This window comes from Eulemur rufifrons, chromosome 3 (genome assembly GCF_041146395.1).
Source record: "Eulemur rufifrons isolate Redbay chromosome 3, OSU_ERuf_1, whole genome shotgun sequence".
Taxonomy (NCBI): Eukaryota; Metazoa; Chordata; class Mammalia; order Primates; family Lemuridae; genus Eulemur; species Eulemur rufifrons.
The window spans coordinates 11,168,193-11,181,694 of NC_090985.1; the positions used below are offsets into that span (position 1 = coordinate 11,168,193).

General features: G+C 37.0%; 1 protein-coding gene and 1 non-coding gene across 2 annotated transcripts in view; one reads left to right on the forward strand and one right to left on the reverse strand.

The window, feature by feature from the left end:
* CHD2 (chromodomain helicase DNA binding protein 2) overlaps window positions 1-13,502 on the forward strand; it is a 119,805-nt gene that overhangs the window by 19,616 nt on the left and 86,687 nt on the right. Inside the window, exons 3-5 of the mRNA XM_069466638.1 lie at window positions 1,391-1,622; window positions 6,143-6,229; window positions 7,929-7,990. Coding sequence (XP_069322739.1) covers window positions 1,391-1,622; window positions 6,143-6,229; window positions 7,929-7,990 — 381 coding nt within the window. The remainder of the gene's footprint in view (window positions 1-1,390; window positions 1,623-6,142; window positions 6,230-7,928; window positions 7,991-13,502) is intronic.
* LOC138382276 (small nucleolar RNA SNORD35) lies at window positions 4,716-4,801 on the reverse strand. The gene has a single exon (XR_011233365.1). It is a non-coding gene; the product is annotated as a small nucleolar RNA SNORD35 (small nucleolar RNA).

The following is a 13,502-nucleotide window of genomic DNA, read 5'->3' on the forward strand; positions in this document are numbered from 1 at the left end:
CAGCCAAGGCGGAGTCATCCTCGTTCCCTTCCATTTTTTTTCTCATTGCTTTCTTATCTTAACTGAAAGTCTTCTGTATCATAATGTGGATCTTACTGTGGATCACACGGTATTATGTGGGGCACTCCCAGTTTCCAGTGTATTGCTCTGGAATTCATTCTACAGACATTTGTCAAGTGATACACCCTCATTTCTAGTTTGGAAGATATGGTGATGATAAATATGAAGCTTCTCTATTTATCCTTTCACGCTTCATACCACAGGTCTTTTATCTCCCAGTTGCTGAACTCAAAGACCTTTCTGTTAAGTTAATGTTACTGTAGGTTCTGGAGGTTCTGTGTGGCTCCTTGCCCTCACCTCCTTTGTTCTGCCTCCCTCTCCCGCCTCCTCAGTGAAAAGATAGTTTTCCAGCAAAAGAGTTGAATGAGATGTCCTTCCTGTTTTGCTGTAGAGTCCATTGGCTTTAGGTCTTTTTGCTTTAAAGTGTCTTCGCTCCTACCAGCATGCCCCTCAGTTGCTTTTTCACTATTAGAGAAGGTGGGTATTTTGCCTTCTCTGCACTTGAGGTTGATACTCTGTCATCCCTCAGTCTTCATGGTTTCTGTTTTGTGGTTTCAGCAGTCATCTACCCGCTTAGATTGCTCTTCCCTAAGGGATGATTGGAATGAGGAAGGGGGAGAGGAGTGTGTGTAGGCCAATAGCAGTCTTTATTGGATTAAGTGTTCTTATTAGAATCCAAATTTTGTTTTTTCTGTTAAGTCTACCATATGTGGGATTCACAGCAGGAGATTCCAAAGCAGGACCTCTGGATTGAGGTTAATGTATATATATTTTTATAAAGCTACCCAGATGAGTGTAATTTGTACCTATTAGTGAAAACCACTGATTGGGTAATTGCGACCAGATTGCATTTTTCCACTTTGGGTAACATGCTTTTGTTTTGTTTTGGTTTGGTTTTGTCCAGAGTGGGAAATGATACTTAACTGATAAGACTTAGTGAATTCAGATCTACGTGGTTTCAAGTCTTACAGTGTCAGCTAGGTCTGAGAGTTAAATACTTCTGAGCTTTAGTTTTACCTCATGTGAATCAAGGAAACAATAATATCCACCTTCAGAGTTTCTGTAAAAGAGCTAATCTATATAAATCAACAGGTATATGGCATCATATAAACACTCAGGAAATGGTAGCTATTGGGAATGTTGAGAACAATACTGTTAATAATAACATTATTTGCAATATAAGAATATAAAAGTGAATTTGAAGTTTTTGGTCTTATGTTACCAAAATTACTATCTGCTGACATATTACCATGAAGATTTTTTAAAAAGCAGATTCATGTGGCAATTCTTAAACATTGCTAAATCTGTCTTTCTCTCTTTTAAAATTAAGTCACTCGGCCTCTGAAGAAGCTTCAGGTTCAGACTCAGGCAGTCAATCGGAAAGTGAGCAGGGCAGTGATCCAGGAAGTGGACATGGCAGCGAGTCGAATAGCAGTTCTGAATCTTCTGAGAGTCAGTCGGAATCTGAGAGTGAATCAGCAGGTTCCAAATCCCAGCCAGTTCTTCCAGAAGCCAAAGAGAAACCAGCTTCTAAGAAGGAACGGATAGCTGATGTGAAGAAGGTATCTACTTTGCTGTCCAGTACGCATGTGCTGCTAGCTAGGACCAGCTAGCAGACCTTTATTGCCTATAAAAACTCATTAGTATATCTTGATAATGAAAACTACAGCCACCTTTTCTAATAATATACAGTACTGTCTGTGGATTCGAATGGGGACTGCTTTCTGCTCTACTAATGGATATAGTTAATTAGGGCTATAAGGAAGATACTCAGTTACAGGAACCATCCAGTTATAGGGCAAAAAGACAAATATTTATAGTTTGGGTTACTTTTTTAAAAAGATGGTTAAAATTATTCTTTCATACTCTGCTAATACTAGAGAAAAATTATTGACAGGTAATAGCAACTGTTCTTTTAATTATGGAATACAGTTATAAAGCTTATTGACAGGTAATCATAATCCAAGGATAAAGACAGTTTTTGTTATCTGAATAATGGAAACAAAATAGTTCTATAGAAAAATATGTCTGTACCTAGGCAATGTAGGTATTCTTTGCTTCAGAAAAGCATCTTCTAGCAAAGAATGTAGAAAGGTAAAATTTGAGTTGTGTAACATTTTCTCATTGATACTCAAACTTTGCAGTGCATTCTTTTTGGTGGAAAAAATTAATTACTTGCTATAAAAAATCATTAGAATGTAGCTGATCTTTAAAGTTTTATTTTGAGAGAATTACATTTGAATAACTGAAAGTACAAATGGAAATTACTTTAAAAAATTTAAAAATAAAATATTTTAATGAAATAAAAAGCTTTATGCTAAATAATTTTTTTATTTAAGCCATACTCTTCTAAGATATGAATCTATTCTGCATAATCAGATTTTCATAATACAGATGATTTTAAGTTATTAATACCTGCAAATTCTACATATTATCTTCAACAACCAAAACAAAAAACTGCTTTTAATTCTTGAGACAGATTTGGGATTAACCATGTTATTTCACTTTTTCTTTTCCCAGCATAATCATTGCTTAATGGTATGTGACTTTTAGGAGCTGGTGGGAGGTTGGGGAATGCTGATGGCAGTGTTAGAGATAGGGAAATGAAAGTTAGCATTGCTGATTAGCACATCACCAGAGAAGTGACCTTCAGACACTTAAGTTGTTGTTCCTTGTTGCCTGCTCAGGGTGTAGTGTATCTTACAAAAAGATAATTCAGGTGGTGACTTTTTAAAAAAGTCTTTGCATATAGAAGTACCACTTAAAGATCTTGGCCCAAGTATGTTAAACTCAGAAATCTGCCTCCCAGGCACGGGGAAGAAGGTCCTGGCTTAGCGGTGTTCAGAGCCTGGTTTCCCGGCTATCAAGACCAGGCGTTCTTTTCTAAGACCTTAAATATTTAACTTTATTTAAGAAGATAAGAAGAGAGAGAGAAAGCATTACCAAGGTTGAATTTCAAGATAAAAGTACAACTCTAGGCAGAAACATTAAAATCAATTTTTAAGGTTAAGATGATCAGTTTCAGAAAGTTAATAACGTATGGTTACATGTGGATGGACCTGCTAGCTAGTCGCATTGAGTGGATTGCACCTTTAATATCATTATTCTGAAACAAGAACTTCTAAGGAAGACTCTTTGTTTTCTGTGTATGCTTCCTTTTCACATGCTAGGTTTCCCCTCCAAAGAAAGTTCATTATTCATGTAGGAGTATGCAGTAGTGAGTAACTACATGTGGTAGCTTTTTCATACAAGAGTTTAATTAGATATTATCAGTCCTCAAAAGGACAGATATGACCACAAGATAATTTTAGGATGTAAGCATCATAGTCTGCTTCCTTGAGGCCATGTGGCTTCCCAGTGTCCCCTCACCACCCCTGCTCCTCCAGGTGGCATCCTGGAAAGCCCCAATATCTTGCTCAGGCCAGGGCTAGGGCATGGCAAGAGGCATACTCATGGTCTCCGTCATTTAATCCCAGCCCTGTCTCTAACTCCTCTGGAAATTAATAATACTCATGCATAGCAAGCACAGTGCTAAGGGCCCACAATACTTTTAGGGACCCATGAAAATGTTTTAATTTCTTTTAAAATCAGAAGAAAAAATGAACTTTTAAATGGAAGAAAATGTTTTAATGTATAATACAAATGTATTTGTCTTTATACCGTCATAGTTGTACAGTATAATCCTTAATACATTTTTTTAATGGAAGAAGGAGCCCGTGAAGGCTCAGATGTAGCCTTGTTGCAAATAGGCGTTGGGTGCCCCCTGCCACGACATAATGAACAGTTGAGCTAGAATGCCTAGCTAGTATCTTAAGGTGATAAAACTAAGTGATATAGTGACATTTAAGTGACTTCGCTACCCCAGTTCATAAAGGCTCCATATAAGCCTGTGTCAAGTAAAATATATAAATAATTTCATAGATGTAGCAGAGGTGCAAAAAGAGGTGGCAGTGGATAGACAGACAAAAGTTCTTTCTCCCCTTCCTATCAAGTTGGATTTATTCAGTGTTCTTCATTTACTGAGTCTTCCACCTGTATTTCCTACCACTTGGTCATTCCTAACTTCTTCTGGTTGGACCTTTTGTCTTTTAACTCCAAGGTGATTCTAAGGCCATTACGGAATCTGAGAACATTGGATTATGTGATTACATTGGATTCTGGTTCTAAAATGCCTATTCCTGGCCCATCTGGTTTGTTTTGAGGCCTTGTTTTTCTTCAGTACACTCCAGCATTTTTTTTTTTAAATCACTGTTGATAATGTCCTCCCTTGGTTTGGTGACATTGTGTTTTTGTGCATCATCTTTTATAAGTTTTGTACTTTTGGGGTTCTACTTTACACACTGTTATTTATTTTTTAGACAGGGTCTTGCTGTCTTACCTGGGCCAGAGTGTACCTCAAACTCCTGGGCTCAAGTGATTTCTCTTGCCTCAGCCTATCAAGTAGCTAGGGTTACAGGTGCCCACCACCACACCTGGCTAATTTTTCTATTTTTTTGTAGAGACAGGTCTCACTATGTTGCCCAGGCTGATCTCGAACTCCTGGCTTCAAGCCATCCTCTTTCCTTGGCCTGCCAAAGTGCTTGGATTATAGGAGTGAGCCACTGGGCCCAGCTTACTTTCCATAATTTTTTTCTTTCTTTCTTTTTCTTTTCTTTTTTCCAGCGTCAGTTTTGCCAGGTGGCACTCAGCAGTGCCCATGGTGGGCATCTGAAGACCTCATGAAAACAGACATCATCTGGCTACTTTTCACAGTTTTTAATGCAAACATCTCATGAGTTTCAGCCAAGTGGCTTCTCCTCTTGTATATGTTCTGAGCCTCAGATTTCCAAATATTTTCATGACATTAGCTGTCACCTGTGTTTTGTGTTTTGATGACAAACCTGTATTTCTCACCTTGGCTTTAAAGTGTGTCTTCTACATGTTTAGTTACTGTTAAACATCTTCATGTCAGTATTCCACCATCCATTCAAATTCCCTGTGCTTATATGTGATTTTTTTTTTTTTTTTTGAGACAGTCTCAGTCTGTTGCCCAAGCTAGAGTGCCATGTCATCAGCCTAGCTCACAGCAACCTCAAACACCTGGGCTCATGCCTCAGCCTCCTGAGTAGCTGGGACTACAGGCATGCGCCACCATGCCCCACTAATTTTTTCTATGTATATTTTAGTTGTCCATATAATTTCTTTCTATTTTTAGTAGAGACAGGGTCTCGCTCTTGCTCAGGCTGGTCTCGAACTCCTGAGTTCAAAGGATCCACCCGCCTCGGCATCCCAGAGTGCTAGGATTACAGGCGTGAGCCACTGCGTCCAGCCTCTTATATGTGATATTACTAAAATAACACAATATACTTAGCAGTAGTTATCTCTGGGGAGAAGAGGGTGACAAAAATTTTTCTTCTGAACTAATCTCTCCCTTAAAGTTTTTAAATCACTGGTGAGGATTCTTACTGAAAGTCAGGTCTTAAAGGCACAGGGATAATTACAGCTAGAGAATAAAAATAGGTGTGCTAGAGAAAGGGTGGCAGTGGTTCTTATTCTGAGAATGTTTAGCTAAATGTTAGAAATCTCTCATCTGCACGTATCTAGGATATTATTAATACATGACCTGAGAACTTAAATATACAAACGCCCTGAACCCTGATTCTTACTTAATTTGTAGACTTAATGGGGCTCTGCTTCTCATATTTTGGGTTTCCCAGGTGGGTCAATGCAGTCAAAATTGAAACTCAAAGCATTAAGGCTTTTAAAATTCGTCGGTAAGTACTCTATCTTTAGTGGAAGCAATTGCTGTCTTACCTTGCCATATTATTCAACTGTAAGTTTGTATTTTAATGATCAGTGGGCAGTGTACCATATAGTTTTATGGCCATTAAGTAATGAAGGGCATTGTTAAACTTTAATGTTCTAGATTAACATGCCTGTTATTTGTTGAAATGGTGCTTTATTGTCTCAAACAAAACTAGTAAAACAGCCCTTTGATATTTAGTTACCTGAATTCTCTTGAATTTAAACAAATTTTCCAGTAATGGAAATAGTACATGGGGATCAAGAAAAAAGATTTATACATGGTCTATTAATTTTACAGATGTGGGAAGAATATCCTGATGTTTATGGGGTCAGGCGGTCAAACCGAAGCAGACAAGAACCCTCACGATTTAATATTAAGGAAGAGGTAAGTAAAAAATGGTTGAAGACGATATATTTGAACTCCTCGTCTTACCTCATGCTTTCTGACTCTGGTATGTATTACCGTTAACAAGATGGAACTTCTGGCATGGTAGTTAAGTGGCTCTAATGTGAGCTTCCTATGAACACATGCAGTAAGGTAAGAAGTTAATTAAATAAAGAAACTTATCAGAAAGATCATTTAATAGTGAATATTTTAGTAGATTATTAGAATATTATACAGAATTGGCCTAAAATTTTTTTTCTCTCCTAAGTTTTTCATAGTGAAAATTGATTATAACAAGAAGTTTACTTTTTTAAACCTCATTTCTAAATTTTCTAGATTTTATTAAATGAGTAACTTGTTTGGTAAACAAAGAAAACAATGGAAATAGTTTTGGATTTATTCCTGAGAAAGGAGAAGGAGGGAGTGATTAAAGTAATGTTATTTTATCTTATTTAATCTCTTTAAATTTGGTTTCTTACCTCGTTTTTGGTGTGAGATATAAAATGAATTTCAAGCATACTTACTCTCTGTTTTAAATGGGAGAGATTGGATAGGTTGGTGATTTTTAAATTGATATTATGTATTAGGCTTGCTTGTCTATAGAATTAGACTTCCTTCACCTTTTTGAGGTTGTGTGGTATTTTTATGGATTCTTATTCTCTATGTTAGGTTTATAGACTAGATTCTGAAGAGATACTTTTTTGTCTTAGTGAAATGTCCTCTTCCTGTCTTCTTAGGAGGACTTTGCTATTCTTAGCTATGTAACATTGATATCCAAAGGTTAGTGAGGTGGTGTGGGTTTTTCGTAAATGTACTTTAAAAATTTAATTCGCCTTAACATCTTCATTACATTTGTGATGTTTTATTTTGAGTGATCTGTGAGCTGGTTTGCCTTTACTTTCTTTTTCCATAATGTATAACACTAGGTTCCTGAGCCGTATTTGTTATAACCAATCATATAATTGTATAAATCTTTTCTCTCTTATGTATTAATACATTCTCTGTAGAATACAAGACATTAACAGCAATAGGAATAGTTTCCATGTTGCTTAATTTTGGGGAAGAAGAGCTGTTGAAATGTCTGTGACTGTAACTTTCCATGGCCTAGTGCTGTTGGCAGAGCGCCGTTGGCTCAGGATTGAGCGTGCTCTTTAATGAGTATAAGATGACTAGATCAGGAGTCGGTGCCTTTAAGGCACACTGACTAGATGTTGTTGCATTTTCATTTGATATTCTAGGTTTGCAGTATCCAGTATAGTCACCACTAGTCACTTGTGGCTTTTAGGATTCATGTCAATTAAAACTAACTAAAATTAAAAATTCCATTTCTCAGTTACTCTCTAGGCACATTCTAAGTGTTCAGTAGTCACATGTGGTTGATGAATACTGTGTTGGACGTTACAGGTACAGAACATGTACCTTATTGTAGAAAGTTTTATTTGATGTTGCTGTTCTGGAAGTCAAGCTGAGATAAGTATTTCCTGGCTTTAAAGATCACTCAGTAATAACAGAGACACATTAAATTTTCAAAGCAAAAGAAGAATGAACTTCACCAAACAAGTTCTTAGGTTTTTTTTTTTTTTTTTCTGTCTATTAAATAATGCTATACTGAGTAGAATGTTAAACCAGAAGGTGGTGTTGTCCCAAAGAACTGTGAATTAAAGTCTGTAATCATTTTTCCCCCCCTCACACACTGAAGGCAAGTAGCGGGTCTGACAGTGGGAGCCCAAAAAGAAGAGGCCAGAGGCAGCTGAAAAAACAGTAAGTCTTTCTTGGGGGAAATTACTTAATTTAGTAGTTTCGAACATGTCAGCATTTCACGGGCTACTTTCATTGTGTCTTTATAGAGTCCACCCCAGGTCCCAGAGTCTGCTTCTGTCTCTCTTACTAGCTTGGGTTACTGTCTACTTTGACCTGCTGCAGCAGCAGCAAAGGCATTTGACTCCCAAGATTCTCAGTTTAACACATGCAAAAATTCCATGTATGCTTGGGTTGTTTCTCGGGAGGAACCACAGCTTCTTCTATCTGGTTATCCCCATTAGCCCATTTATTTATTCATTGTAAATGTGCATAAACACCAGATATATAGGTATTTGGTATTTTAGCAAGGAACAAATTTAGGTTTGCCATTTTTCATTTTCATTTGTTCTTTGTGCTGGCATGGTAAAATTATTGGTTGAGTACCCATTTTGGTATGAAATTACATATTTCTATATAATTTTAATATTGCACTTCGTAGGCCAGAAAATTTCAATTCTTGGATTTAATGTGAAATTACCGTATAACATGGATTACATGTTCATTTTTTAATTTAAAAAAATTGTGTTTATATGGTGAAAAATTGCTTTTTTTTTTTTTTTTTTTTTTGAGAAATAACTTTAAAATCTTTTTGGAGAGTGAGTGGAACCCTTTGACAATCTGAATTCCGTATCTTCTCTCAGAAAAGTGTAGATGTTCAAAACTTTGCACATCATTTCAGAGGTTCTTACGTTAAACAATTGTCCATGACTTTAGTTACATATTATGTATTCTAAAATATTGCCAGTCTTTAATAAGTGGCCAAAGGCCAGCAATTTGATATTTTTAAAACCCATTTCCTCCTCTCCAAAACAGAGTAATACTTATTCTACCTACCCAACAGTAGGGGTATTAGAAACCATGCTGAGATTATGCATTATATGTAGAGTATTACAGAACTTTACAGAAAAGTCATGTAGTTAATATTGTCTTCTCAGAGTACATTGAATTTTCAAATACTTACTTAGAGCTGGAAACAGTAACTGTAAGCAAACCTGTTCTTTTTGGCATCTTGGAAGGCTTTTGTTCTACCCCAGTCCCATGGTCTGCTTGGGAGATTCTCTTCTCTGCTTATTGGTCTAATGGCCTTTTGGGAATCTTTCTTGAAATGTCCACCTTGACCACACTGGAAAATACATGCATGTACTCCTTCCTTCACCATCTGGCTACATTCTGCTGGTCTCTAACCTGGAGTTAAATGGTGCTGTGCTTGAAATCCTTGACTTCCCATTTTAATGGTCTTCCCAGTGTGTGTGGAAGCCAGCATTTTTTCAGCCACTGGATAACACGTTACGCTTATTCTGGTGAGTGGCTCATATACTTAACAGTCTTAGGAGCTCCCCAAAGTTGGCAACCCTCAGAGGCCTTCTTGGACCTTTCCCTGAGTACCTCTTAGTTCCTTGCAGGGTAGTATCTGTCTTCTCTCTAATATTGCTTCCTTATTCTGGGGCTCTTCCTTAGGAACTAGCCTTGAGCTGAAGTAGTTCCCTCATGCTTGTGTGTTTGGGCACTGGGCTAGGCTTATTTCTGCTGTCTACTGGGCAGCTGGTGAGTACTATGGTTTTACAGGGAACTCATCTCCTGAGTCAGTTTTGATTCCTGAAAGATTAATTAGGGGAGGTCCTGTAGCTGTTAAGGCTCAAGTTGCAAGGCACAGCACCGTAGGAGCCCTCTGTGATTTGAGCAAGTGTGAAACCTAATGTATGGGTAGGTGAGTTTCAGAATTAATTGAGAGAGACTCACTCAAAGGGAGTGAAAATTTTGAAATATTAGCACAAGAAAATGTTCTTCTGAAATGCTGCAGATTGTATTTACAGATTTTAGAGTTTTTAAAAAGGAACTGGGATTTGTTTTGTTTTGTTTTTTCTCTAAATAGACTCAGTTCTATAAAAGGAACTGTACGGTGGCTCATGCCTATAATCCCAGCACTTTGGGAAGCCAAGGCCGGAGGATCACTTAAGGCCAGGAGTTTGAAACCAGGCTAGGCAACATAGCGAAACCCAGTCTCTATTAAAAAATAAAAAAATTAGCTAGGTGTAGTGGCACATGTCTGCACTCCAAGTTACTTGTGAGGCTGAGGCAAGAGGATCACTTGAGCCTAGGAGTTCCAGGTTATACAGTGAGTTATGATCGCACCACTGCGCTCAATCCAGCAGCTCAGGCAACAGAGTAGGACCCTGCTGCCTATCTCTAAAAAAAAAAAAGAAAAAAAAAAAAACAAAACAGAAAAAAACCCCAAAGAATTGTTTTTTTAAACAGATTTTTAAAAAGTTAATTTCAAACTTTATAAAAGTTCCTGGAATAAAAGTGTGGTACAAAGAATATCTTGGGTACTTTACACAGATTTACCAGTGATTACCATTTCTGCCCCATTTGCTTTACTGTTGTGGGTTCTCTATATGTATTTATATATACACAAATAGTATTTTTTCTTAACCATTTGAGACTAAATTTCATACATCATGATCTTTTACTCTTAAATACTTAAGTGTGTATTTCTTAAGAATAACCATATTTTCTTTCATAAGTACAGTATAGTTTCAACTTAAGTAGATTTTTAACATTGCCAAAGTACTTTTGTCTAATTTTTCATTCCACTTTTGTCAATTGACCCGATAATGTCTTTTGAAACATTTTTCCCCCTCCACTATAGGATCTGGGCTAGGATCAGACAGTGCATTTAGTTATTGGGTTTCTTTAATTTGGAGCACTTTCATAGCCTTTCTTTGCTTTTGTGACGTTAATGTTTTTGAAGAATGTAGTCTTGAAAGGGACTGTGTCCTTTTGAGAATTATAAAAAGACTAATTCCCCAGAGTCATGAAGTGTATTAGCATTTTTAAAGCTGAGAAGAAGTTACACAGCACAATGGAATAGTGCATAACTACCTTCTTTTGAGAAAATCTGTCAGTGCTGGCCCATGAAACATGAGAACGACCATGAGTTCTCCATTTCACTGTGTTTGCATTCTTTATCTGGCCCCCCAGTAAGTATTTGAGACTGAAAGCCCTGATTTAAAGTCATGAAAACAAAATAACTTTCAGTTTTATTTAATCAATTTTTGCTGTTTTGATCATTAAACTCTTTTTTAATGTAATATATATTGTTATCCAAATTTGGGCAATGTTGTATATGATTTTTGCCTACTCATGGTCTCAGTAATGCTTAAAGATACTCTTTAATGGTTCTAGAATCTTTTCTCCCACCTGGAATTTTAATATATTTTAGCCATCATCATGTGAAGTTTTTCTCCTGGGATAATAGTTATTTATTCCTTTCCAGTGTTTTGAGTTGGAAATCTATTGCAAACCTGTGACATTGGAAGGGAATTTGTATTGACCCCAGATTTTTATTCTTTCTTCTTCCTTGTTCATGAAAAGCATCCTTTCTTGGGGAAATCGAAAAATTGAAGAAGTTAAAGTAGTGACTTCCCTCTTTTCCTGATCTGCCTTCTAAATGTAGAATTTTCTTCTTTAGACTCCTAGAGAGAGTTAATAGCAAGCTTTGTAACTCTTGGTCAAAGTTCAGGTTCATTATATTTAAAAGTGGCTTTTGTTCATGCCCTGCTTTATAATTGATTAGATTTGAATTGTCTCTCTTAGGATTTGTTTCCTGCCAACCAACTTTTCCCAATAAAGGAAGAAAATGATACTCACTTACATGCTGACTTTTTCACATTTCCTGGGGCATCACTGGCTAAATCTTTGGATTTTTCTCCCCAATTCCCAGAATTTTGTTAAAGAGTCCATTGATTTCCTTTTAGGGAATATATGCAATTCCATTGGTGCCCTCTTAAAGCTGGATATGGCAAGTCTCCTTTGATAAACATTTTTACTCAATCTCGTATCTTAGACTCTTCTTCATTGTAGCCTGACTTTACAACGAGTGGCTTGGTGGAGGGGTCTTAATAAAATTTGCATTTTATAAGAAGCCAATAATGAGGAGTGAACAGCAGTTTCAAACATGCACGAGCCGTATACATCTGTATGGTTGGGAAGTAATCTCTTTGTAACTGATCATTCTTTTTTACCTCACCCCTTCTTCAAAGTGATTTAGTGTTGCTGGTCTTTCTTCTTATTCTTGAAAATTAAAACAAAACTTAAAAATAATCCAGCCAATTTCAAATATATTTACACATACAATCAGGCCTTTTAAATCTCTAGTTGTTCAGATCATCCCAGAATATAGAAACCTGGCTTTAATTTTTCCTGATTGTTTGGTCCTCAGTGAGTTACGATTGCGAGTAACAGGGCTGGGAGTTTGTTATGCCCCTTGTTCAGCAGCTTGTTTTTCACTGGGCTTCAGTTTCCTTTTTTGGAAGGAAGGCTTTGGACCAGTTGATTTACTAGGTTTTTTTACATTCTTATATTGGGAGATTCTAAGTCTTCCCGGTTGTCCATAAGTCTATAAACCTGTAATTTAACTGGAAAACACTAGCCTCAACATCCATTTCATCAGTGTTTGCTGCCATTTTGGTCTCCTATACTTGTAGAAGTGTACTTCATTGGTGGTCATGTTTTAGGTTTTCAATTCCTGGAGAAGATATGTAAATTACAATGTGACTGTGGATCTTTCTCATCTGATTCTCCCTTGGGTCTTAATTGTTCATGTTCCTTCAGGCTTATTTCCTGTGAAACCACTTCTCTCCAACTTGACTGTGAGAACCCCTTCTGAAGGGTAAACTATTCTAGACTTGGTCCAAGGGAGTCTGCAGACTCATGTGCCTATCTCCCAGTTGCTGTACACAGCTTCCTTCCTTCTTTCCTGGTGATCACCTTTGATTCCTTGAATTCTGTAGCAAACATTTATTGTACTGGGCTCTAAGGAAGCATAATTAGACAGGTTCCCAGGCTGTGGTTGGACATAAGGAGGTCTTTGTTTTAAAGAGAGACTGGAGGATATTCGATAATACAGGCTTTATTGTCTTACTAGTCTGCTTCCAAAAATACCGGACCTATCTGACTGATAGACTAATATGGTTCATTAGTTAATTGATTTTTTTTCCTTAACAAAGGAACACCTCCATCTTTTGCCTTTCTGCTAAACTCTGGTGCAAAGATGAACAAAAATGGCCTGGCATACAAGGAGTCACCCACTGTTGGGGAAATAGATATGAAAACACACAGTGCTAGTAGAAGTTGAGTAACGTACTTAAAAGTACTCCACTGACTATTCATGGAAGGCTTGAATTGCATTTTTTCCCTAAGGTCTCTGTCAATTCAGGTATAGCGTGACTGCTGCAACTTTTAGGAAGGTTCTCAGGAATCTGCAGATCACCTACCTTCTTGTAGCAAGCTTTCACTATTACCTTGACTTCTCACATGAGGAATATTGATTTGACTTTGCAATTCTGTACCATTCTTTAACATGACCCGATTCCATATAAAGGGATCTAGAGATTGTTTTATTTACAGAGAACCCCCAGCCACTTGCCTATCATTTTTTTTTTTTAGGCATTTCATGCCCAGTAGCTATTAT